At 45.6% G+C, this 26,775-nt stretch overlaps 1 protein-coding gene across 1 annotated transcript in view; it reads right to left on the minus strand.

The window, feature by feature from the left end:
- The window catches only part of POLD3 (DNA polymerase delta 3, accessory subunit), a 102,841-nt gene that overhangs the window by 61,569 nt on the left and 14,497 nt on the right, over positions 1–26,775 (minus strand). Inside the window, exons 4-7 of the mRNA XM_078658579.1 lie at positions 20,292–20,331; positions 19,648–19,780; positions 16,346–16,595; positions 9,876–9,948 (exon numbers count right to left, since the gene is read on the minus strand). Of these exons, the coding sequence (XP_078514705.1) occupies positions 9,876–9,948; positions 16,346–16,595; positions 19,648–19,780; positions 20,292–20,331 (496 nt within the window). The remainder of the gene's footprint in view (positions 1–9,875; positions 9,949–16,345; positions 16,596–19,647; positions 19,781–20,291; positions 20,332–26,775) is intronic.

The following is a 26,775-nucleotide window of genomic DNA, read 5'->3' on the forward strand; positions in this document are numbered from 1 at the left end:
ATCACAATAAACATTCACCATCAAATACAGTAAACAGAAAACATCCAGTGAGTGTGCGTGCTTATACTAAAGTAGTAGTAAGAAGGGCTTTTTAGGGTTTGATGTTGGAGAAACTTACTTTGATCACAAGAACATGAACAAAACCATATTTTAATTTAAAGTGCCCAGAGGCTCAGCCCATCACTGCATGATACAGCTTGATGTACCCATGCATAAGTATCCACTGATTTTACAGAGACTACATTACTGTTACAGATAAGTATATCCTCTTTGCATAAGTTAGCACATGTGCTTTACAGGATTGCAGAGGTGAGTAATTTATCATCCCCCACAACTGAATCGCCTACAGACTTACATGCCTAAAATGAAGTGCCAACAAGTGAACATCAAGCAGAAGACATGGAGAACGCGATACGTTTTGAGAAGATGCGGTCGATCGTGAACTAAAATGAATCAACTGATTACTTTTGGATACTGGGTTATAGACAGCTTTCCGTTTTATGACAGGGTTAGAAGCAAGGAGTGATGGCCTCCCCTAATGCTTGGCATATTTTAAGAGACTACCAAGCTGACTTTCATTGCATTCTATTAGCATAGCAGTTTTCCAGAGATGAGTGCAACCTAAGCGTGAGCCTGCTTTCTGCACCTTTGAGGCAGCTTTGTATGTTACAAAAGCGGCTGCTGAAGCCTGTGCTGACCCCACGGTAATCCAGATCGCACAGGCACACTCTCAGCAGCGGCGAGATCCTATGGGGACGTTCACTCATCTGCACAGGGAAAAGCGCTGTGTAAATGAGGGAACACTTTGCCTCTACACCCACGTCTATAATATGGTGTGGGCACAGAGGCAAAGAGGCTGGCAAGGTGCACACTGACTGAGTGCGAAGATGAGAAGGTGCACAGTTCGTGAGCTCCATGAGGGTGCCCCTTGAAAAGAGACAAAGGGGATCTCATGAACTTTCTGCAGACATTCCCCCTACTGGTGGGTGCAGTCACACATTGCACCGGTCTCCCAGCGGATCTTTGCCCCTCCTTTGAAAAGCAGGCCTTGTTGCCACCTGCACTGTGAAAGAAAGACCAACTGGCTGCTTCAAACCGGCGGGCTGCTTTTCACTAATGTGCTGTCCTCCAGGGCAGGCGCAAATTCGCTGCTGGCTTCGTATCACCACAGGAAATGTAGAATAAGCAAGTCTGTGTTCAGCGCACCCGTTGAAAGGTGCACTGCAGTGCAGATCATGCCAGTGCGCCCATTACATAATATGGCCCTTGGTTGTAATGGCAACGGCCTATGTCAGAGATGTCCAGTGCAGGCCCAGGCAAAGGGAATCCAGATTAGATTTGTAAGGACTCAACATAGGAGCAATGCAAGGAGCTTAAACTAATTTATTCGCCAGCTTAAACTAATTTACTTCGCCAGCTGTCTTGGTCTAAATATAGGTTAATTTAACTCCAATGATAAGTAACCAATCAATTTCATGATAATTTAGGCCAGGGTAGCTCAATTCCAACCAGAGATCTAGAACTTCAGAATAGAAGACCCAAGCAAAAATAGAACAAGTCTCCAACTTTAACTGAGAAAGCATTCCCAATGGGTTTTCTGCCATAATGCCCAAGATTTTATAAACCTAATAAACACTAGCTTTCGAGGGCATTTAACTGAGCTAAGAAAATATTTTTGAATTGGTTTTCAGCTAAAGTCATTTTAAACTCTTTCCCCCTTCTTAATATGCTGTATTCTAAAGTATATATATTTTTTTACAAGTGCGAGTCAAAAAAACTAAATACCAACCTTTCCCCGGGTTGCACAGAGTGAGTTTATTTCCTGAAGCTTCTTAAAGCTTCAATTTCCTTATCAGTTGGGTTTCAAAGGGGAAGATTACCTTATCACTTTCAGGGCTGTGGTGTAAAACCCCGCCAATATACACTTGACATGCATATGAATCTATAATTTCTGACAAATCATGATTTTTGCAAGACAGTTTAATGGAAAATCATGAAATAGCCAAGCAAAACTTTGCGATGCTTCTGCTGACCCAATATGTTACTTAGGAAAATTAAAACAGGATGGGTGGAATGTCTGAATTAGTTTTAGTCACTGCAATAAACTCGGGGCTGGCTTTAAAGGCCATCATGTTTTTTTGTTCACTATGTTGATGTAGACAAGTCAGAAAATCAGACTTGGTCATGCTCTAAAAGGAATGGTGGAGGTCCAAAATGCAAGGCCCTCTCCAGATGAAAACCCAAGCAACTCCAGACCCTTTTCATACTTTCTGGCCAAATCAGTGAGTTGCAGCATAGCAGTACTATGGCACAGTGTGCATAGGACCCATGTCTGGTAATAATCATTGCACTCTGGGTTTCTCCCCTAGATAAACAGTGACATGCTTCATTCATATTAGCCACTGCTGGTTCTTTGGAGCTTCAATCCAGTTAACTGTATTTTTGTTTGCCCATTGTGCCACTCAAGACAAAGTCCAGCCATAACCGAATAAGACTTGGTCCTGTTCAAGCCAACCCAATCTGGCAGGCCAACTCCACTCCAGACAGCAAAACGAGCAAACACAGGGCTACTTCAGTCATGTTAGGTAGACTGAACTGCTCACCCAGACCCTTTTAGGAAAGGAAGGCCTTCTGAATTAAGAACAATGTGCTTGCACATAGTCCTCTACAATAGGGAATAATTGCCTAATCCCAATTGTAGACTAATTAAGCTTGGGGCCATTTTGATGGGATGTAGTATTGTATGGCATTAAAGTGTTTTTATAGCACTTACTATCCCTATGTTCGGCGTTGAAGTGCTTGTCCACACCAGCTGCATAGTACATGTTCATGTGTGGTAGAAGACAGTTGTTTTTGCTTTTAGTCAGTGTGTAAATTATGTTCATGCCATGCACGATGACCACCAAGGTGCGTCATCATTCACTGTCCATGGGCTTCCCTCATCCTAAAGAAAATGTTCCACCTTCTTACGTAATGCAGTGCTCGTTTTTTATTTGGAGTACAAAAGACAGTATACAGCATGATTGAAGTGACTGCTGGAGTAACCTCTAGAAATTGTTACAACAAAAGAGGGAGTGAGGGGAAAGTATTATGAGAAGGCCATACTACACAACTACCACATGGTGCTAATAAAAGCAAAAATTGCATGGTCTTACAAGCTATAGCACTGGCGGTTCACTAACTAGTGATGTACTTGATTTCAGTTAAACCACCCATTCTTAAATTAAAAGCCTGACAAACTCTTATCCACAGTAAGAGGCACGCGTCCTCATTGGGTCCATCAGTCTGCAATACTACGCAGTAATATTCAGCGGAGTCTCTCTCTTAAGGCTGTATTGCCCTCCCTTGTTGATGTAAGTAACTATACTACAAGGGCAGTCGGCCCTGTTTATTATGTCAGTGATACGTATCTGACCTAATGTCAAGTTAAAATTGCACGAAGTTAGAACATCACTAATATGTTCTATCAATCTCAAAATTAAAAAGCAACTGGACAAAGAATTTAACAGCGATTCATATCTAATAAGCCCTTACGGATCAAGCACATTCACCAGGACGTAAAGCAGGCCTAGGTGTTCCGAACAGGATCTTTACTCTTATGATGTATCCTTTTAAAACAAAGCCACCTATGGTTAACAATATCTTCATTGTTAACCACAGACGAAAGAGTCTGTGCCACAATATGCAATGTGCTATCATATTTTTACTTCCCCTACAGACTGGATAAAGTGACCTTCTCATGGGACTCAAAGGGAGTAACCCATGGCCTCGTTTAACGGAGCAGTAAGAGTCAGGAGTGGAACTTACTTCGATATCGAGGCAAGCTAAATAACAAGCGATTTGCTTTTGTTATTATAGAAAACAAAGTGAAGTGACTAAAGATCAGGTCAAAAAAACTTTATGAGGAGCTGCATTTTAAAACAGAGCCTTTTATACTTTGAACTCAACACCCTCTAACTCAACAGTCAACTTTCAGTTCACCATCTGAGTTTTGTTGGTTTCACAGCCAAACAATACAAACTTTCTGGTATCATGTACATTTGGGGATACATGAATAGTATGAACACTAAGAGAAACCATCTAAAACCACCAGGTTATGGCCATATTCACTATAGAATGTGTAAAGTATTAGCATCATTTTTATTGTACGTATATTACTGAAAGTTTGCAGCATGCAGTATGTGGTAGGACTGTGCATAGAAATCAGAGGGATCTGAAGAGAAGTAAATAATAGCTATTAATAAAGAGACCAGTCAATGGCCATGCTGCCCTTTTACTATGTTACAATCTTAGTATAAATTGTTTTTTAAACCAGCCTAGAAAGGATATTTCAGAAGACAGACTTCAATCAATCAATCAATCAAAGCATTTATAAAGCGCACTACTCACCCGGAGGGTCTCAAGGCGCTAGGGGAGGGGGGTTCGCTACTGCTCGAACAGCCAGGTCTTGAGCTGCTTCCTGAAGGCGAGGTGGTCCTGGGTCAGGCGGAGGTGGGTCGGGAGGGAGTTCCAAGTCTTGGCGGCCAGGTAGGAGAAGGACCTTCCTCCTCTGGTGGCTCTTCGGAAGCGGGGGACGGCGGCGAGGGCGTGGTCGGTCGATCGAAGCTGGCGTGTGGGAGCGTAGAAGTTGAGGCGGCTGTTGAGGTATCCTGGTCCTTGGTTGTGTAGGGCTTTGTGTGCGTGGGTGAGGAAACGGAAGGTGATTCTTTTGTTGACCGGGAGCCAGTGAAGGTCTCGCAGGTGTCCGGATATGTGACTGCGGCGGGGGATGTCCAGGATAAGACGTGCTGAGGCGTTCTGGATCCGCTGGAGCCTCTTCTGGAGTTTGGTGGTGGTACCGGCGTAGAGGGAGTTGCCGTAGTCCAGACGGCTGGTGACGAGGGCCTGGGTGACCGTCTTCCTGGTTTTGGTGGGGATCCACCGGAAGATCTTACGTAGCATGCGCAGGATGTTGAAGCATGACGAGGAGACGGCGTTGATTTGTCTGGTCATGGAGAGGGAGGAGTCCAGGATGAAGGCCAGGTTGCGTGCGTGACTGTTGGTTTGGGTGCGCTGCCCAGGGCGGGGGGCCACCAGGAGTCGTCCCAGGCGGAGGGTGAAGATCCCAGGATGAGGACTACCGTCTTGTCCGAGTTCAGTTTCAGGCGGCTGTTCATCATCCACTTGGCTACGTCTGTCATCCCTTCGTGTAGGTTGGCTCTGGCGGTGGCGGGGTCGTTGGTGAGGGAGAGGATCAGCTGGGTATCGTCAGCGTAGGAGATGATGTTGAGGTTGCGTTGGCGTGCGATGGCTGCGAGACGTTGAAGAGGGTTGGGCTGAGCGAGGAGCCTTGAGGGACGCCGCAGATGACTTCGGTGGCTTCTGATCTGAACGGGGGGAGGCGGACTCTCTGTGTCCTTCCGGCGAGGAAGGAGATGATCCACTCCAGTGCCTTCTCCTGGATTCCGACATTGCTGAGGTGCTGCACTAGGGTACGGTGGTAGACAGTGTCGAAAGCCGCGGAGAGGTCTAGGAGGATGAGGGCCGCTGTTTCTCTGTTGTCGAGCAGAGCTCGGATGTCATCGGTGGCTGCGATCAGGGCGGTCTCGGTGCTGTGGTTGGCCCGGAATCCAGACTGCGAGAGGTCGAGGGATCCGTTCGTCTCGAGGAAGGCGGCCAGCTGTTTGTTGACGGTCTTCTCGATGACTTTTGCAGGAAACGGGAGCAGCGAGATGGGGCGGTAGTTCTTGAGGTCGGTGGGGTCGGCTGATGGCTTCTTGAGTAGGGTGCTGAGTTCGGCGTGCTTCCAGCTCTCCGGGAAGGTAGCGGTGTCGAAGGAGGTGTTGATGATGTCCCGCAGGTGGGGTGCGATGACAGCGTCGGCTTTGTTGAAGACGTGGTGAGGGCAGGGGTCGGTCGGAGATCCAGAGTGGATGGAGTTCATCGTGCGGACGGTGTCTTCGGTGCTGATCGGGTTCCAGGCGCGGAGGGTGGTGGTGGGGGGCGGTGGTTCGGTCGTGGCGTGCGTTGGTTGAGTGCTGAAACTGTTGTGTATGTCCGCGATCTTGTTGTAATAGTAGGCGGCGAGGGAGTTGCAGAGGTCTTGTGAGGGGGTGGTGTCGTTGATTCCGGCGTTGGGGTTGGAGAGCTCTTTAACGATGTTGAAGAGTTCCTTGCTGTTGTGTGCGTTCTTGTCCAGTCGTTCCTTGAATGCAGTTTTCTTGGTGGCGTGAATCAGTTGGTGGTGTTTTCGGGTGGCGAGCTTGAGGGCAGTCATGTTGTCCTGCGTTGGGTCTCTGCGCCAGGCTTTCTCGAGGGCTCGGCAGTTCTTCTTGGAGCTCTTGAGTTCGTCGGTGAACCATGGGGCTTTCTTGCTGCTGGGTCTGCTAGGCGGGGTCCTCAGAGGGGCGAGGTCGTCTGCGCAGTTGCTGATCCACTTTGTGAGGTTGGTGGCCCCCTGGCTGGGGTTTGATGCGCCGGTGGGGGGGGGGTTCTTGCTCAGGGAGGTCGCGAGCTGGTCGGCAGTGATCTTGTTCCAGCTTCTGCGTGCAACCTGTTGCTGGTGGTGGTGGACCGTGGTCCTTCTGAAGCTGAAGTGGACGCAGCTGTGGTCCGTCCAGTGGAGTCCGGTGGCGTGGCTGAAGGTGATGTCCTTGCTGGATGAGAACACGGGGTCGAGTGTGTGTCCGGCGTAGTGGGTGGGGGTGGTCACCAGCTGCTTAAGTCTGAGGTTTGCGAGGTTGTCCAGCAGGGTGGTGGTGTTGCGGTCGTTGTTATTCAACAGGTGGAAGTTGAGGTCCCCGAGGAGGATGTAGTCAGCGGAGGGGAGGGCGTGCGGCTGATGAAGTCGGCGATGTCTTCGCTAAATTGTGTGCGTGGTCCCGGGGGCCTGTAGATGAGGGTGCCTCTGAGGGTGGTCTTGGAGTTGATGTGGATCTGGAAGTGCAGGTGTTCGGCGGGTGCGAGGGTGTCGTCGGTGTTGGTCGTGATGCGGATGGTGTTCTTGTGGATGATGGCGATGCCTCCTCCTGTCTGGTTGACGCGGTCCCTTCGGGTGATCTTGTATCCGTCCGGGACGGCGATGGCGATGTCGGGCGCTGAGGAGGCGTTCATCCAGGTTTCCGTGAGGAAGGCGACGTCAGGGGCTGAGGTATCGAGCACGACGGCGTGTCTGTGGACGGAGCGGGTGTTGAGCAGGATGCACTTCAGGTGGCTGCTGCTGGTGCTCGTCTTGGTCGGTGCTGGTGTAGTGCAGGTCCGGATGCAGGTGAACTTGCAGGAGTGGCAGCAGAAGGGTCCGTTCGGCGTCTCGGAGAGGCTCGGTAGCACTTCGGGATCCGGCCGGCGTTGAGTGCGTTGAGCTCGGTGGCGTCGTAGGTCCGGCTGGTGGGCTGGTGTCTGCGGGGCAGGGGGTCCTGGCACTGGGCGCGGTCCAGGCGCGGAGGGGCGCAAACGGGCTTACCTTTGGCGCACCTTCGGCGCTTCCGCTGCGCGGTCGCTCTGGGGGCGTCATAAGTGAGGAGCCGGGAGGGCGGGTCAGCTGGGTGGTGGGAGCGGGACGGCCAATGGGCAGGAGGGGGGCGGAGTCGGCGGAGGGCTGTGGCGGGAAGGAGGTCTGAGGGCGGCTCAGCGGCGGCTGGGTCGTCCGGCGGACGGGAGGAGACACAAGTAAAGCAGAGGGGGGAAAGGGATACACAGAGGGCAAACAGGCAGAATAGAAGGGAAAGACGAGTGTAGCAGCAGAGGGGAGAAGGAAAACGACGAAGGCAACAACGAGGCAGCAGGAGGGGGGAAAGACACAGAAGGCAGCAACGAGGCAGCAGCGAGGCTGCAGAGCAGGGCTCAGGCAGGCAGCGGGCAGGAGTGGGGGCGACCTCGCCTGGTGAAGGCTCAGCGGTCGCATCCAGTATGAGATGAAATGCCAGAAACTGCATGTGATGTACAATATGCTCCAAATTCTCCCTCTGAAGCACTCAACAAAGCTTTGGAACCTTTCGATCGGTACACAGCTTCTACAGTAAAAGTAGTCCGCTGCACTTCTGAAAGGTCTTACAAGCTCACTATGCCTCAGTAACACAATTTTTATGTGAAAATGGGGTCTTGTGGCTTTTGATGTGCAATGTGAAACAAAATGTGTGAATTCATCTTGTGTTTTTCAATAAATCATACTTCAGGAATAAGACTGACACTGCCTACAAAACACAGCTACTGTTCAGCATTGGGACTCTCAGAACAATGAAAGCTAAATGGTGTTTTACACAAAAATTCTATTGAAGGAGGGGACGTGCAGGACAAAGTTTCAAAACACTAGCTTACGTTTATAGCATTAAAGGACCTTCTAGTCTCTTCAGCTTGTTTCTCAAGAACTGACAAGAGTTTCTCAGACAGTTTTGTAATGTTCTTTGCCTTTTTCCTGCTTTTCTGACCCATCAACTGCACTTATTAATATGTGTATTCATTATCATTTACACATATACTGCAAAGTGTGTGGTTTTGTTTGCAGTTTCATTTACATGTATTCATAGTATAATGGTTCTTCAGTAAAAGTTAATAGTGCAACAACAGTTAAAATGAGATTGAGATATATATATATATATATATATATATATATATATTACACTAGTATGATTTTAAGAAAAGAAAAAAAACCAATAGGATTAGGCAAATATGCAGGAGAATTCAAAAATTTCTTTTTACACCATATATCAAAGGTGATGAGGCAATTTTTCGAATAAAATCTTGGGAATCAGTATATAATGTTGATGCACATGACCTTTAGTGGAGAGAAAAGCTTCAGCATTTCAAGCGAGCATCAAAGTCACAAACAGGCTACTTGAATGTCACGCACTGGCACAGGCTGGTGCTATCTTTTCTACTTCTCAGTAGTACAGCACAGCAGCCAGAGACTGGCCTCGCCTATTGCAAGCGAGGCTGCAGACTTGAGAAAATATATTCTAGCTATGAGCAAAAGCTATGCATACTAAAGGTCATCTATTATTAGGACATTTGATACTAGTGTAGATATCAGCTAGGAGTGTGGACAACAACAAAGCTTGATTCTATCCTTGGTTTGATTTAATGATTGCTATCAAACATATTGAATTATATAGTTTTTTGTGTATTGTATTTACTACTTTAACAATTTTTATATTTGCAATAATGCGTATTCATTTACTCTGCACTTAAACTAAACCTTAGTATTTAATAAACCCTTTTAAAATATACAGTGCGGTTTGTTGATGTATGTCCATCTTTTGGCAAAAGGTAATCCAGTACACACTAGTATTTTAATGGATTGCTGGCAGTCTGACAGGATTGGTTACGAATTATCTCCAGGTCAGTAGTCAGAGATGCTTGAGTCACAGCCTATCCATCTTCTCAGCTCAAACTGGTAAGCTGGTCCAATCAGGTGCTTGAAAAGGCAGACCTGTAAAATCTCTTCGCTATGGCACACAATCCTTTTAATCTTTCCACTGCTTTGTCTATTTTCCACTAAAGACCCAAATACTCATTTTTTTATGTACTTCTTTGATTGAATGACCTTCGCCTGGTGTTCTGGATGACAGCAATTCTATCCTTTTTTTTCTAGAAGCTGACAGTAATAACTTCCTTTTTACTTAGAGCTTCATATTGCGCATCTGCCATTTTAATTACTCAATGTAATTGTACTGATTCACGGACACTGAAAGGATGGAAGTCTGAATGAGCACTGTTGGTATTCGTACGCATAACCTGCAGATCACCACATGTTTAAGCTACAAGTACTTATCTAACAGAGCCACCCTGATGACCTACAAATAATTGTTTGAAACTCAGAGGCAGTCAAGTCCTGATGACATACTATCAATGAACTTTTTTGGTCCACTAGAACCAGAACACAGCAATATGATACTTACTCATAGAAGCTTTGCCAAAGAAGTTGTTCACTGCGTTTGACTTTGCTGTTGACTTGCTGCTTACAGTGGATGCCTGCCAGTGATCAGAAGAACAAAGATGTAAGAGTCCAAGCAAGAAGCTGCAGAATACACTAATACAAAGATCTCTTGTGCTCAGCATCACAACAAACTTGTCAACAACTATCATTAACAGACAAAACAGTTACGCCTTTCTGATGGCAAGCTTGGAATATCACACATCTAATGCTCCCCGGACCAGAAGGGTACGAAAGACAGTGGCGCTTCCCCGGGAGAGCCCTCAATGACGACCTGTTCAAAGCTGAGGTCCGGGAGGCGATAGAGGAATATTTTGAGCTTAACACCGGCTTGGAGGACACAGTGGCGGTTCTGTGGGAGGGATTCAAGGCCGTTATTAGGGGAGTGTGCATCTCCAAACAGGCGGGGGTACTTAAAGATCTTAGACAGACAATGACCCGCATTGAGTGCGATATAGCTGTGATTGACTCCCAATTGGCGATTCTCCCGGATAAAAAGGCTGAGGCTACGAGACTGGCCCTGCTGACTGAATATAGAGATACGGCGGTGCGCGAGATTTTGTATATGGGCAAATACCACGCCGCGAGACGATAAGGGGAAGGCGAACGACCTGGCAGAGTACATGGAGCAAATGCTTAGGCCACCCTGTAGTAAAAAGTATATCACTGAGTTGTACTCCGCGGCCGGCACCACTCTCACCTCTACGGTGGCTATCCGTGATGAATTCTTAGATTTTTATACCACTCTTTACACATCTAGGAGAAACCCTGACGGTATGGCCCAGACTGCATACCTAGATGAAATCGCATTGGTATTCTTGGAGAATTACATGTTGGACTTTATGGCGGAACCAATATCCGTCGCGGATGTTCTTCTTGCCATCGACACCTTGCGGGGATCTGCGGCCCCGGGATTAGATGGCTTTACCGGGGATTTCTATAAAGAATTTAAGGACATATTAGCCCCCCAGCTAATTGAGGTGTATGGGGAGACATTGGAAAAACAAATCCCCCCCCCCAAATGCGTGAAGCTGTGATTATTCTCTTACCAAAACTGGGCAAAGACCACAAGCAGTGAGGCTCTTACCGGCCGCAGCCTTTATTGAACTCAGACTACAAAATCCTGGCGAAAGTGCTGGCTGACAAACTTTCCTAGCTGATGGAATTTATTATTTCACCAATGCAGTGTTGCATCGTCCCCAATCGTTCCACGTCGTTGAATCTCTGACAGGCGTTTGACTTTTTGGAGTGGCCGTTTGTGGTGGAGGTGATGCAGCGAATGGGCATACCTTATGGCTTTATCCCAACCGTTTCATTGCTATACAGCGGCCACTCGGCACGACTGAATGGCACTCTGTCAAGGCCATTTCGATTACACCGCGGGACCAGGCAGGGATGCCCCCTGTCCCCTCTATTGTTTATCCTAACAATGGACCCGCTAATCAGGCACTTTCAAGAACGCCATCTACATAGAGGGCTACAATTCAAAACGGGCCCTCTTTTAGCTTCGCTATACGCGGACGATACCATCTTGTATGTCCGAGAACCCCACATAAACCTCGCTCCTCTGATTAGTGAAATTATCCGTTTTGTTAGATTTTCAGGACTAGGCATCAATTGGCATAAGTCCATCATATTCCCGCTAACGGTAGGTACCGTCCAATGGGACTGTGAGTTCCCGCTGGAATGGAGCCGGGACTCAGTGAAATATCTTGGCATCCACATCCACCTGGACACCACTCAGATCATCCGTTTAAATTATGGACAGGCCTTTTCTAAATTAGAAGAGCAGGTGGAGAGATGGCTGAGGCTACCCCAGACACTAGCAGGCAGGGTGGACATATTAAAAATGGTGGTCCTCCCTAAATTCTTATATCTCTTTAATAACATTCCTGTGCCCTTGGCGGACGGTTTCTCTCGCACTTTGCGGACACTTCTGGCCCGACTGGTGTGGGGTGGAGAACGGCCACACGTGAGATGGTCCATACTCACCTTACCTTATGAAAGAGGTGGTTTTAGCGTGCCAGACTTCCAATTATACTACTTGGTAGCACAATGTCGCTATGCACACGCTTGGTTTCACCCTGACGCCCGTATTCCATTTTTGAGACCAGAGGCAGACCTAGTCCTTCCGGACAAATTGACTGAGATACTGCCGAGTGGTTTCCCACGTGACAGGCGAGATATCCAGACAGTCTCAACCACTACTTGGGCCTAGGACAAGCTGAGAAAGCGCATGGGTGCTACATCTCTATACTCCCCAGACCTACCACTACCCAATGCTAGATGGTTCCCACTCACTGGGGAAGGAATAGTACAGAGCACATTGGCAGGTCATATTCTTTCCATAGACGAAGACGACAGGTTCTCTGACTGCAGCTTTATGACACGCTTCCTAATGAGCAGAATGAAATCTGCATTGCGCGCGGAGTTCCCATCATACCCGATTGAACCAGAGTCCTTTCCACCGCTGGGTCTGGTCCTGGGGAGCACTAGTGGTGCACGGCTCATTTCCAAAATGTACAAGTCCTGCACCTCAATGCTACCTGTGGAGGACTCCAAGATCACAGGCCTGGGAGGCAGATACAGACGGGGCGATCACAGACGACCAATGGGAGGAGTGTTGCAGGGTCACCAGGGACGTCTCGCTTAACAGCCGCCATAAGTCACTACATTTCAAGTTTCTCTGTCGTGTCTATTTCACACCAGCCATGGCCCACAAGATTAATGCTACTAAGCCACATAATTGTTTAAATGCGCACATGCTGGCTTTCTGCATCTGGCCTGGTCCTGTCCTCGTTTGCAGACCTACTGGGCAGCGGTGCAAGAGACACTGGGGAAAATAATAGGGATCCCACTTGACCCCCTTCCTGAAATTGCCCTTATGGGTTACACAGTTCAGATTCCCAAGAAAGTGAGGATGCTGGCATCCCTGGGGCTACTGCTGGCAAAGAGGGAGGTGGTCATTCATTTGGGCAGGAGGACAACTCCCAAACTACGAGATTGGCTGCATAGCTTAGTATTTTGCAACACCAACGCAGAGCTATATGCCAGTCTTATGCCACAGACATCACGCCCCAAAGACATATGGGGCCCATTGCGGGCACACCTGGGCGCAGCTAAGCAAACTTCCAACACCCAGGCAGATAACGGAATAGTGCTGGAGGGAGTGGGGTTGAGGGGAGGGTGCTGGCCGCACGGCTGTGCGACACTGGGTACTGCGGTCCCATTGTGCGGCCACTGCTCTGAGAGTTAGCAATACATTATCTAACTTGCGTTATTGCTCGGAGAGGGACCATGGCTGAGGGCGGGTGGGAGGGTTGGGAACTGATGGTCGCTGGATGTTGCCACTGTACTGGTCAACATACTGTTCATTAATGTACCACAAACTGTCAGGCACGATCTGTTTGAGTTGTGGAGCTACTATGTGCAATGCAATGTGAATTTCATCCTTTATTTGAAAAATAAAGTGTAAAAAAAAAAAGCTTCGAATATCACAAGAAAGGGGTTTGGTGAACTCAACACACACAGGTAGGTGGAATGGGAGAAAGTACGGAGTGCATGTGAAATTTGTCAAGCTCTTGGCATGACCGCAGTGTGTGTAAGGAGATTGAATCGTGAAAGATAGTACGTTCGTTGGGCCAGGGCTGTTGGGTACTTGCCAGGCAGGTGTAGTGGCAGCCTTTTATACTGCAGTGTTGCAGCGGGTTGCGCTGGATGGAAGAGAACAGATGATCAAGGTGGGCTGCCTACAGTGACGGCAAGATGAATGGAAGGCCAGATTCTACGCAGGAGTCAACCAAAATCGGACAAGAAAAACACAGCGGCTCACACAACTCCAGGCCACATGGCCAGTTATCTTCAATGTACAATCCGAGGCTACAAGTCAATACATTAAATCCTCATGTTACACAAAAGGTCAGAAAATGGACAACACATTTGGTATTTATAAGGACTGAGAGAAATGCAAGGCATAAAAATCGCATTTACATTAAATGTTTCCATCAGAATTGCCTAGGAATACAATGCATGGTAATACAGCAAAAGCCCTCCGAGCTCAATAAGACATAACGTCACATATGGAAGTACATCAAGTTGGTGACGTTCCTTCAGGCAACAGTGGCACATGTGGGCTATGATCACAATGACAAATGAAGAATCAATGACAATCTTTAAGAAATGAGAATTAAAATACAGGGTGGCGGGTATTTTTAGCAATTAAATGGAAATAACAAATTGTATGAAAAGATACATATTTACAGCGATTGTTATAGCAAGGATGAAAGGATGGACGGTAACCAACGACAAATAGCAACCAATTAATAACAAAACCTGAAATTGAATGGAAAGATTAGATCTTGTGGTAGGAGTGTTCAGAAAAGTGTTAGTGCCAGGATTCAAAATTGTTCAGGGAATAAATGATCCATTTTTAAGTGATTCTGTTGCACTGATTAATAAAGTGGAGCTTCGGACCACAATGTTTTATAAAGATAACAGCACCAACCTGTGGTATCTCTCATGCCCATTTTTAATTCCTAATGAGTTTTAATAACGTTTTCCTTTGTGCCATAAGGAAGGAGCTCCCTCATCGGGTCCTAGGGTCTTCACACTTTAGTCTGAGTTTTATTGCAAATGCAGCAAACTCCTGGCAACATACATGGACTTTCCGGTAACCAGAAAGCAGTGTTGTTTCTCAGGGATGGCTACTTGCACATTCCTAGCCCAACAGACAGGGGTAGGAAATGGATCTCGTCTTTCCTTCTAGCCCCTTATTTATGCAAGCCACTGCCTGTCACTGCATGGAATCAAATAACTATTATCACATGATTACCCATAAGATGTGTATGTGTATTTGTAAAGTGCACATTCACCCAGAAGGTATCTTGGTGCTGAATAACAGATGTTTATTTTACCCACCTCAGTGGTACTCATTTTACCGACCTCAGAAGGATGAAGGGCTGAGTGGACCCACCGGGATTTGAACCTGTAACCATGAGATCGAACAAAGGCCCCTACAGTGGACGCATTAACCCATTAAAGCATCAGACTCACCCTGAAATGCATAAGGTTAGCAAGCTATGAAACATGTACCATCTCCCTGTTGTATCGCCCAGAAAGCCGCGACAATGCACAACACACCCTCTTTACAAAACAATGTATTTCTGGTGGACAACATTACAGAAAGCCAAAACATTGCCAACTTAGTAGCCGATGAATGAAGAAAGAAAGGACTAGCAAACAAACTACCAACGCCAAGGATTTGTAATAGCTCCCCACAGCATATCAGGCTTGCCCAGTCACCCTGCACTTCAGGCAAGAACTAAAAGCACACAATTTCGAGGAGCATCTCATTCAGTACCAAAAGGGCGCCCTGTACACAGAGTCTGTAAGCCTAAGTCCAAAAGGAAATTCCTTTCGCAGGCTTCCCACCATGCTTTCTTCTGGGCTGTGCGTCAAGTGCTCTACATTTGCCCATGTATACATATTTGGGTCTTTTTTCTGGGCTGCCTCGGCTGCGCATCTTAAGAACGCGTCAGCTCACTTCATGGAAGCAGCTGGCCGCGGTTCATTAAATTTACATGCAAGGCACAAATGATCCCTATATCACTGACTTGCTGGCCACATTATTTCTACTTTGCATATTGGAGATTTTGCTTTCCAAAGCATGCAAAGCCACTATTGTTAGGTTACAGAATTTTGATGCAATTGTGGTACTGGAAGCCACACTTACTACCAGGAGGTATCCATTGATGGCTCATGTGACAGAGGTGCAGATCGGTACAGCATACATTTATTTGGTTGATAACTAGACATATAACGTTGGAGCACCTTTGCTTTTATTAGACTTTAGGTGATTTTGGAGAGCCGGGTGGTGGCGGGATTAGGCATGGTTAAAGCCAGAAATAAGCAGTGTACAGTCTGAATTTGCGCTATGCCAGAAAAACAAAGTCAACCTTCTAATAAAACATCATGGTACCCTTCCTAGAGGATTCTCTTTTCAGAACATAATTCTGAGTGATAACATTAGTCATCTGGGTGTATAACGATTAGAAGGGCTGAATGGCTGACTGAAGAGGCGGTGTTCCTGAAAATAAAGAGGTTGATTGCCTTACTAATCTGCTGATGATTGGGTAGTGGTTTGCGTACGCCAAAGGCAGTGTTTCGAGTAGAAATAAGTAGCCATCACAGCAGATTACATTGTGGTTAGGGACTGCTAGTAACATTAAGGTGTTGTTTCTAGATGGTTATTTGTTGCTGATAAGGCCAGTTTTGGTGGATAAAATGGTTAGTTTGCGTCAATGGCATTGTGATGAAGGAAAAAGGGGGTTGTAGCTTAAAATAGAGATGATAGATAGTTTACTAGAGGACCACACCCTTATGAGGAAGAGGAACAGGGTCTCTTGCATGCAAGAATAAGAAATAAAAGCCGCTTACTGGGGCTTCTTTCACTTCAGGCTTGGAGTCCTTGCCGGCTGTCTGAGATTTCGAGTTTCCTTTTGCAGCAAACATGCCCATAATCCCTTTAGGTGGCTGTGAAGCGGCCTTGGAAGGTGGTGGGTCATGGCCATTGGTTATTGGTGCTCTGGTCACCTGCTGCTCATTCGATGGCTGGGAACTCTTCTGAGACTTTGCGATCTCTGCTGGAGCCCTGCGTACTGCAAACGAGCACTGAATGGCACTAAATCTGCAGGGAAAACATTGTAGATTGTCAAGGATACTCCACACAAATATCAGCATTAGCCAATACAAATGTATCCAAAAGGTACATCAACACTATTCTAGAAGGACTGTTAGGAAAGGGGTCAATGTTCCATACCCAAACAATAGCATTTGTGTGAATGAATTAGATTTTTTCTACTGCAGTGGCTCAGTTGGTTATGTGTGGGCAGAGCTGGACTCCGCGACGCCATAGCACTGCAGGGGGAGGCGTGGTGGGCACACTCTGTAAGCGCACATGATGCTTTGGCCGGCCGTCTCGGGCTGGCCAATGCCTCATGCACACTTGGCATGTTCTGCACCCAGGCTGAATTGCAGCCTGGGTGGAGAACATGCAAAGGCTCCCACTGCCTGTCTGCCACAGCGATTAGACCAATCACAACGCTGATTGGCTGTGGGGAGCCTGAGAGTCCGGTTGCTTGCTGCTGCCAGACTCAAGATGAAGAGAATGGAGGAAAGGCGGCAGCCTGCTGGAAATGACGGTAACGGAGTTAAGGCAGCAGCCGACTGGAGATGAAGAGGACAGATGAAAGCAGAGGCCGGTTGGCCGGCTGTAGCCAGGTAAGTGTGTTTTTTTATCTTTTTCATTCCACCTCCCCTCCTCGCCACACCACTTCCGTCTGGTAGCAGCTGCTACTGGTTGCAATATAGCTGAAGTGTTCATTTCATTAGAGAAAGAGCCTCACTTCAGAAAACAACAAAGAAGGAATGAACAGATTAAAGTGAGGCAGTTCCTGGTCTCAGCTATAACTAGAAGAGAACACAAGCGCGAAGGATAGAAAAGCACCACGATGTAAGAGGAACACTGCCACTGTCATTTTAAAGACTCATTTTAAAGACTCTTGCTAATGTGTTCTTCACATTATAGTTAGGATCTGTGGGGATAATTCCTTCAATTTATGGAAGGTAGAAGTTGGGACCCTTAGCAGGCTTTTGCTCTGAACATTAGGCTACCCACTGAGAAAGTAGGCGAGAGGTATAGTGTAGAGGGATTGAAAATAAACATAATTGTTCTTAAAAGAACTTTTAGTGGTGAGCAAATGTAATCTTCATTGTGGAACGGTCATTCCACAACAGCCCCCAATTACAACATGAGAATTTCATTAATGAAGAATATCTACAGCACTGTATTGCAAGCATTTTTGCAGGTTTGGCGCATTACTGTCTTAGTTATCAAGTATTGCAAATTCTTCAATGCCAATACTGTGGTCTTTAGTCATTTACTGCCTTGTATACTGATGTTGATTTTTCAATTGCCTGTTCCTTCATGGGGTACTAATGCAGTCTTTTCTGGACACTGGGCTATTTACCTGTCAAGTAACTCTTTTCTCAATCACAGACATGTGCATTCGGAAAAAGGTTTTTTATTAACGAGTTTTGTAGAGATAATGGCATTGAAAGTGTTACGGTTTTCTAACCAGTATGTATCCGTCACTGCAGGATAGGGGAAGATGCATTTAAGGATGTAGATGCCTCTGCAAATAATTATACTACATAGGGCATCAGATGGCAAAGTAACATTTACACCTACTACCAAGATTTATGTCCTGTCAATAAAGATAAAACATTAAGGATTGCTTAGTCTAAGGGCCTTTGAGGTAAGACAGAGAGATCACCCCCAACTTGCTGTTAGACTAATGTACAGACATGTCCTTTACCTATACATTGACCTCAGCAACGGTGTTTCCGATGGCAGATAAGATGGTGAGACCAGCCCGGAAAGGGAGTTGCCATCTTTTCAGGAAGGATCCTATTGATGAATCTTAACATTCTTTGGTGGCTCCGGGGATCAGAGTGATTTCAGGCTTATAGTTATACACGAACCCCTGCTCCTCAGGGGTACAAGGCAGAGCAGTCGCCATTGAGATCCTTCCTCACTGTAACGGAGGGCTGTCATACCAGAACACAGCGGGAGGAAGATGGGGTGGAGCCTGCTTTAAGGGCGGGTGTTAACCACAGCCAACAGGTAGGAAGATGGAGGATGCCAACAGCTCCCCGACTGGGACCCTTTCTCCTCTTGTTCAGGGTAGAAAAATATTACCCTTAATTCAAGGACAGGAGGCGAATAAGAGGGTTGGAGAGAGAGAGCGAGGAAGTCAGTGTATGACAACACCCTGTGACCCTTTCTCCTCCCTTTCAGAACTCTGGAAGCTTTCCAGACTAAACATGGCACGCTAGCATTCCTTCAAACACTCTCAGGGGAGGAATGAGCCATTCACATATGAGGATGTGATAAATAACTACTATCAACTAGAGGAACTGGGGTACAGAGCCAATACACAAACACTTGGCACAGCAAATCAAAGGACTAATGGAAATTTGTCCTATGAATTTCACAATATGACTCAATTTGCTAACGTCTGATATGAAGACTCATTTCCGAAGTAAAATTGCTAGGTTAGAATGGATTCTCAAGCAGATCCAGTTGTCAAATCCCATTGTTAAATGTTGACACAGCAGATCCAGATTTTTCTCCCGCCCATGGTGCTCTCAGTAGCAAGTGCAGGTGGATAGTAAATATGGTGGGTAAAGACCCCAACAACCTTGCGGAACTCCTGTGTCATGGACGCATGTGAGGCCGATAATTTCCTCCGAGTGACCATAATGGAGCAGCCCATCTGAAATTAGGGAATCCATTACAAACATGGTTCACCTCCCTGGTCAATAAGCAATCATGCAGCATCTGGTGATACAGTACTTGAGGGTTGCCAACAAATACGGCAGTGCTTAAAGAGTGTCGATTGTGCGAGCAGAGGAAGAAAATCATGCAATGTAATGCACTGAGTCATTAGACGGAAGGAAACTGCAATGGAACAGTTTTACTAAGTGCAGTCTGCCGGAACAGATGCCAGGAATCAGGTGGCCACTCGGATAACCGAATCACTTGACTATTTGCCAGAATCATGAATAATCCTATTCCTGTGCACTAGTGGTGGTGGGTTTCTATCATCACTGAATAGACCCTTGTGGTGGGAAGTCGCAGCACTCCAAAGTTGCAAAGACTTCGCTGTTGTACTCACTTGTTGCATATCTCAAGGTTTGCTTTGATAATATCATAATCTGTGTTGAAGAGGGGCCCACTGTCTTTCAGAACCGCCTTCTGTATGCTGTAGACATGCACACTGCTGATCACTGCAAGCTTGGACTTCACAGCTGCAAGAAAAAGAATACCAACCAATGCTTATGTAAGCTTTCAGGTGATTAAAAAGGTCCCTGCTGAACATCAAACCAAAGATGAACAAATACATTTAAGATGAAGGCCCACTAACTCTCTTCAAAGATGCAAACACTTACCCAGGTGGGCTACAACATGCTTTCTGTGATGTACCTAGAAAACATTGTTAGATTAGGTGAAATACATTTTGAAGTGGTCACTGACCCTCAAGGCGGGTGGAGGAGGTCATTGGCCTTTCGGGTGGGGGGTGACGCTCACTGGTCTACTGGTCGGGTGTCATTGGCCCTTGGCTAACGCTGGCAGTGGCCTGCGGTGAGCTCGGCAGTGATCGGGAGGTGGGTGGGTGTCAAGAGACAATGACCCTAGGGCAGCCTGTCTAACATAGAAACTCCAAGTCCAAAATCAAAGGGACAATACATTTCTAAAAGCTGGATAATGCCATTTCTTAGCACTCATGGGTCTCAAATTTTAATTGTAACTGTAGCTTACCTTCCAACTTCTCTTCCTTTACTACAGCCACCTTGTGATACTGCAAAAAAACAACATGCCAGTGTAAGAAACCATAATCAATAAGTTCGAAATCTATCAGGTATATACTGGGTTCTAAACTAATCCTAATGCGCATCCCCATACATCTGAATAGTAAGCAACTATTGCAGGTACTTGTTTTATATATGTGTGCTACTTATTCATATTGAAGGCAAGTTAGCAATTCTAAACTGCACAGAAACATGAATTTGCACAGATGCCGGAGAAGAATATCAAATGTTTAGTGAGAAAATTGTAGGCATTTTAAATGAACACTTCAGCAAGAGTAGACAGAAATGACATGACAAAAAGTAGCTGGAGAAAATTCGAAGGGATGAACAGAAAGTCATAAAGAAAAAGTTTGACTGAGAGAAACGTTATAAATGCTACAAAAATATGAAGGATTCAATTAAAGTAAGCACAAGACAAAAGCAGGCACTAGAAAACAGAAGAAAAAGATAGCAAGCCAAGTGACATCAAAGTAGCGAGAAGAGGGAGCAGGCAGGAGAGAGAGAGAGAGAGAGAGACTGACAGGGCAAGAGAGAGACAGGGCAGGAGAGAGAGAGCAAGATAGTAAGAGAGCAAGAAAGTAAGGGAGCAAGAGAGAGCAAGAGAGAGCAAGAGAGAGAGAAAGAGAGAGCAAGAGAGAGCAAGAGAGAGAGCAAGAGGGAGAGAGAGAGAGAGAGAGAGAGAGAGAGAGATATGGAAAGAGAGAGAGAGGGAGAGAGAATGAGCAGGAGAGAGAGAGTGAGCAGGAGAGAGGGAGAGACAGGGCAAGAGAGAGAGACAGGGCAAGAGAGAGAGACAGGGCAAGAGAGAGACAGGGCAAGAGAGAGAGAGAGAGCAGGATAGTAAGGGAGCAAGAGAGAGAGAGCAAGAGAGAGCAAGAGAGTGAGAGCAAGAGAGAGAGCAAGAGAGAGAGATGGAAAGAGAGAGAGAGGGGGAGAGAGAATGAGCAGGAGAGAGAGAGAGTGAGCAGGAGAGAGAGAGAGACAGGACAAGAGAGAGACAGGGCAGGAGAGAGAGAGAGAGCAAGATAGTAAGGGAGCAAGAGAGAGAGCAAGAGAGAGAGAGAGCAAGAGAGAGAGCAAGAGAGAGAGCAAGAGAGAGAGAGAGAGAGAGAGAGAGAGAGAGATATGGAAAGAGAGAGAGGGAGAGAGAATGAGCAGGCGAGAGAGAGAGAGTGAGCAGGGGAGAGAGTGAGCAGGAGAGAGAGAAAGTAGGTGAGAGAAAGTAGGTGAGAGAAAGCAGACGAGAGAAAGCAGACGAGAGAAAGCAGGAGTAAGCAAGGTGTGTGTGGGGTATGTGTGTGTGGTGTGTGTGGGTGGGGATGTGTGGGTGGGGATGTGTGAGTGTGTGTGGATGGAGATAGATGTGTGTGCGTTTGTTTTTATTTTGCTTGTTTAGGTCACTCTGAGGAAGGTGCAGACCGAGCTGTAGACACAGAGAACCTGGTGACAGGGAAAGGCCTCCAGTCTGCCCTTCTCTCTCTATTCAAACTCAGAGGAGTAATACATATTGTCCAATTTCTCAGAGTGCTCCTGTGTCTATCACAGACATTTCCTACCCTGCAGGATGTCTATTCTACACATTCACCACCCTTTCATGAAGCCAGGCATTGTCTAATACTATTGACCTACCAGTCTCATATAGTCACTTCTAGTTTCATGAGTTCTAGTTTGAATTACCATCCATGGGTTCCTAGGAGCAATGTGCTGGTAACAACATGGTAGTAGTTCATAGCTGCATGGGGACCTCTGACACCAATGGGGAAGCAGCTGCCAAAAGCAATGACCCTTTTTCCCCATCTGCACCACTGATGACCCGCTGGCTACAAGGCTCGCTCCAAGATATCCTCACCTTCCTCGTTACACAACGTCATCTGTCATGAAGAACTGGAACTACTGGGGAGGATGGGAGTGATTGCATCCAATCAGCATTTCTCCTTGCTGTAGGGTGATATTGGATGTCTCTGTCAAAGTGATGCTCCTGCTCTCGACTGGTCTGCGCTCTGAACCTGGGACCACGGGTGGCCAAGGCAGCTTAATCGGAGGGCACTTGTTAATCCTCCCTAAAAACAAGACCACTCAAACCAACTGTTTCTCACTCTGCATCTTCCAGAGTTTAGATTGCTCAAGATACTTACTTTAATGCACATCATGCCAAATGTTAATCTGTGATATTTGGTGAGGTGCTTTTGTATCTCAAGACTCAACTACAAGAACAGGTGTCTCAGCCTGAACAATATCTAAAAACGAGCTTGTTGCATACTCTACGCCCAGAAATGCTGGTGCTGAATCAGTACGGTAAAAATAACGAAAAGAGCACGTCAAGCTGCTTAGACAATCTCCTTGCATTAGTCTACAAAAATACATATGAACGTATTCTAAAAAGGAAGATCATTATCATAATCCAAAATTAAAAATACCTATTTCTCCCAGAAGTTGTTTGTTGGATCACAGGTCCTCTGCTCCGACATGCACACAGAAAAATGACATCACTATCTGTTGCCCATAAACAGATTCTTATTCCAAGCACATCATGTTGCACCAATCATTCCAGAGGTTTTTCCCTGTTCCTGTTTTTGCGCATATGTTCACATCCTATTAATCAGAAGATGCCATAATGCTACAATGGCACTGTAAATGCCCCTCTTTCCCTCAACGTCTCCTCCTCTACAACCAGTTCCCACTTGCACCGACACTTATATAAATACATTCACACGTTTGCAGTCTGTTTTCACAGTGCCTTGGTCTTGATACACTATGTTAAGTTTGATTAACCATAACAGACTCTAAGATCAATCAACTATATCTAGAACACCTATTCCTGCTAGGCCACTTCGAGCACTCCCTTGCTGAGCAAACATATATTGGCCCTTCTTAGTTATTGCTTATGACCAGGATGTTTATACAACTATCTAGAAGGATGCATTCTGCCTTTCTTGAGTTTTACCACAGTTAATGGTCTATGTGATTCTGCTCAGGCTCGTCCCAAGGAGAGACTATCGCCTTCTCAAGTCCAGCCATGGTTTCAAATGAAAGGTAATCATGCCACAGCTTCTTGTAATGTTAGTATTAATTGATCGGACCCACATCGCACCCAACCCATTCATAGTGTGACGGAAAGCTACCCACGGGCCGGACATGCGGTGCCACTTGACAGGTCGATCAGTGGGACATATTTAGGCTCTATGCAGTCTATACTTTTTAGCAGCTACCTAAACTCCCATGGCCACTCTCATACAACGATCTATGGGAATTGACAGCATCCTCTGCAAATGAGGTTCAGGGATATCTGCAATCAAGCACCTGAAAATCCACCATCTCTAAGAAGGCTAAGAACAATTTCAAATATGCTTGTGATTAACAAAACCCGGCAGACCCTGATCATAGATCAATATACTTGCACGAAAACTAGATTTACAGTTACAGATTTCTTATTTTTCGCAACATGGAAAACCGCGGGACACTTTCACCTCGAATCTCACCACCTTTAAAAACCTAGATACCCAAAGCAGCTGTAAAGTAGATATTACAGGAAATGCATTCCATCATAGAAAGTACAACATTAACATTGATTCCAATGGTACATTCATGTCTCAAAAAAAGCAACATGAGTTCACCGCACCCATGTAAAGTAACAGGTCCCTATCTCAAGAACTCATCCCACACTTAGGCCTCCAAAAAGGGTATATTGCAACTCATTGTCGCACAACTCCTGTAAATCATCACTACCAAAAGATAATAGCTAAATATGAGAGCTTAGTGACCGATTTTGACAAGGCCACCATCCTCTCATTCCAGGTCATTCAGAGCTCAGCTCAACCTCACGCCCAACAGTGCCAGACAGATCAAACAACTGCATTCACATTAGTACCAAAGTTATTCCACCCAGCCTTCTTTCAAGAATACAGGATCTGAACAAATCAAGCAATAAGAATAATCAGCCCATAGCTTATTCTATTTCTCAACTTGCAACCGACTCTTTCCATAATCAAGAGCTCATTAATATGTATGTAAAATGCCGTAGACATAGAGGACCTCCTTATCTAACTACAAGATCATATACTTGGACTGATGAACACACATGGATGAAGGACCACTCAGTCACCTCTGAGCCATACTGGTGCCACCTGGATATAAAATCATCAATAAAAGCAGTTATGCCTAGCTGGGTGGCAGCATAAGTTAGTGCTTTACACCTCACCCTTGACCTGCACAGAAGTCTTTTAACCTGTTTTTAATTGTTGCACTGCAAGCAGCTCTTTTACCCCCTAGTCATGTACAGACGACTGGGATTCAACCACCTATTTCTGGACAAGATAACAGAATTTTCACCACATGCCCAATCTAGTACCCAGAAAAACATTATCGTTGGGGAGTTTAACTAGTGGGTTGACAAGCCTAATAGAAAAATATCCTCAGAGCCAACTGAAAACATGAATCCGGTCTGCTTCATGCAAGAGATGTGTCAGCTTAATTGAGCTATGGGTCATGCTCTGGACCTCACTGTCTTCATTAACTCTGAAACAGAATTACTAGCTGTCCAGCCTCAATGTTGGTCAACCTAGTACTGTATCACGCTTCACATAACCAACCTGAAGTATATGCCATGATCTTGCACCAAACCAGGGATGCCACTCCCAACCAGCCATTTAAATAATTCAAGGAAAGTAGAAGTCAGCACTACAAAGCCCCCTATCTACTGTGGTTCTGAGTCATTACTTACCAGTCTCTATGATAATAAATGCACTGTCGGGACCAATTCGCAAACAAGCATTTGCAATGCAATCGGTCCCGCCTTTGGGACCTTATATGTATTTAGCTATTTAGCACATTAGCCTGGGTGCTGAAACATCTACTGTTCTTTAACATGAAGGGAAAACTAGCACCAAACTGTGCGACAAGCCAGGTATGGGAACACATGGAGAGAAATATTGCCTTTCAACTGGAAATTGTATAGCCCAAATCTTTGTTTTTAACATAAAATCAGGGCCTTTGGTGGTCATGTCAATGAAAATACAAGATTTGAAAAAATATTATGGTCTACGGTGCTCATGGAAGACAATTTCTATGGACTGGAATCTAAAGAATGCTAAAGTGATTCTGTTATTTTACGGACCTCTGCTGGTCATTTTCTATCAGAAAGTTAAATAGAGGCAGTTGGCAGAATTTTTTTAAAAAGAAAGTCCCTCAGCAGGAAGCAATTCTGGTATTTTACTGACCTTTACTGGTCGTTTTCTTTCAAGACAGTTAAATAGAGGCAGTTGAATAGGAAAAAAGTCCCTAAGCGGAAGCAGACAAGTCCTAGGGCTGATCTCTAGAGTCCACAAAGTACATACACATATAAGAATATACTAATATACAAGTATATACTAAAGTATATACAAGAGGTCTTGAATGCTCGACCTAAAAAGTGAACAAGAAAATAAAAGTGTCCTGTCAATTCCACTAACAATTTGTATGACATCAGAGGGTGGAAATTAAAATAAAATGTTGGCATCTGGAATGCAAATGGTGCACTTCATCATCACCATCAGATAAAATCATTTGCTAGAGCCAGAGACGGGGATATCACCAGGCAATTAAGGACGTGAAAGATTTGTACTTCACCAAGCGCATAAACAAAGCCCTCAACCAACTGAAATTTATTAACACCTTTCAATAAATATCCAATCCTTAAGTGTTGTCAAACTCACCTTCCACCTCCGAGTACCACTGGAAACATTTGCTGGACTTTTTTTCGAGGGTAAGATCTCAAACATCTAGAAAGCCATTTACAATAACAGATTGCACAGTCACCTTGTGAAATACCCTCTATGATATATCTTTGCCTCCTTGCTAGAAGAGAGGAAGCTGGCCATGAAAGTCAAAACCTTAAATCTTCTAGTAAGTCCATACCCCAAGGCATTCATGAAGAACGATCTGAAGGGGATGCCACTTCATGAGCATTGTCAATTCATGTCTTTAAATGGCATAGCTTTTGTTCATTGGTAAGAATCACCACTCATCTCCTGAAGAAACCAAGGGAAGACCCTCAAGCATTATACAATTAACATCCAATCTCAAACATCGCATACCCAAGCACAATTTTGGAAAGAGAAGTTAACAGATACTTGGAAAAATCTCCATTACATCCATAACTAAGGCCAGTATGTAGACTTAATCCTCCTTGACCTATCAGCTGCCTACGATATGGTCAACCACACTATTCCACTAAAAAAGAATCCAGGCATTTGTGGGAGTGCCAGGGACAGCTTGAGCCGATTTAATAATTTCTTCACAATTGGAACCAACAATTGTGAACAGGACCTGTGACATGCTCACAAAGTGCAATGTGGACTTCCACATGATCATTCCCTTTTCTGGCTTACTCTTCAGTTAGCTGCCCCCAGTACAAGTACTACGCTACTATCAGGTAAAATTACAAATGTATGCGAATG

The sequence above is a fragment of the Lissotriton helveticus genome, chromosome 8 (assembly GCF_964261635.1).
Source record: "Lissotriton helveticus chromosome 8, aLisHel1.1, whole genome shotgun sequence".
Classification (NCBI taxonomy): domain Eukaryota; kingdom Metazoa; phylum Chordata; class Amphibia; order Caudata; family Salamandridae; genus Lissotriton; species Lissotriton helveticus.